Source organism: Seriola lalandi, unplaced genomic scaffold (assembly GCF_002814215.2).
Source record: "Seriola lalandi dorsalis isolate HSWRI2012SDOR001 ecotype SW California unplaced genomic scaffold, Sedor1 jcf7180002010555, whole genome shotgun sequence".
NCBI lineage: Eukaryota > Metazoa > Chordata > Actinopteri > Carangiformes > Carangidae > Seriola > Seriola lalandi.
The window spans coordinates 1-814 of NW_019481208.1; the positions used below are offsets into that span (position 1 = coordinate 1).

Genomic DNA, 814 nt, shown 5'->3' on the forward strand with positions numbered 1-814 from the left:
TTTGGCGGTAAAACACAAACCTGGTAGGGGGCGAGAAGCCCTGGCCAGCGGATCCCCTTCTCTGTTGACATCACCTCAATGGCTGCAGCAAGAATACGGGTTACTCCAAGACCATAGCAGCCCATTTCAGCAACACTAGGCTTGTTCTGAACATTGCTGAAGGTGGCATTGAAAACTTGAGAGTACTTTTTCCCCAGGTAAAAGGTGTGGCCGACCTCTATGCCCCTCGACTCTACCAGCGTGCCTGTCTTACACTGTGGGCAGTCAGTTGTGTCTGATGACATGGTCTCTACATTAGCAGAGAAGGAGCAGTCCCCACAGACCAGAAGCCGGTCCTCACCGATGTCTGCTGGCAGCTGGAACTCATGGGAGAGTTTACCGCCGATATTTCCTGTATCTGCCTGCACCTGAACGCAACGCAGGCCCAGCCGGGCAAAGAGCCGAGTGTATGCTTGGCACACAGATTCATAGGTCTGATAAGCTGCTTCCTCACTCACATCAAATGAGTACATGTCCTTCATGTAGAACTCCCTCCCTCGAAGAAGACCAAACCTCGGCTTCGGTTCATCCCTGAATTTGCGGGTAATCTGTTTTATACAAAAGAAAACTGTAAAACTGCAGCTTACTTCCAACAAATACACTAGTGATAACAACGGGGCTGAACGCTTACCTGATAGAGAAGCAGAGGGAGCTGTTTGTAGGAGAGGTTTGCCTGGTGAGCAACCAGAGTCGTCACTGCCTCCTCATGTGTGGGACCCAAACAGTAGTCGACTCCGTGGCGGTCTTTCAGACGGAGCAGCTCCTTTCCCATCAA

At 51.1% G+C, this 814-nt stretch overlaps 1 protein-coding gene across 1 annotated transcript; it reads right to left on the reverse strand.

Annotated features, from left to right (window-relative positions):
* Positions 1–6: 6 nt before the first annotated feature.
* On the reverse strand, positions 7–811 carry LOC111673369 (putative proline--tRNA ligase, mitochondrial; the record flags this gene model as incomplete). The annotated part of the gene is made up of 2 exons (XM_023431135.1): positions 671–811; positions 7–587 (listed from the first exon to the last, which is right to left on the reverse strand). Coding segments are annotated over exons 1-2 (722 nt in total), but the record flags the coding sequence as incomplete, so codon positions are not given.
* Positions 812–814: the final 3 nt, after the last annotated feature.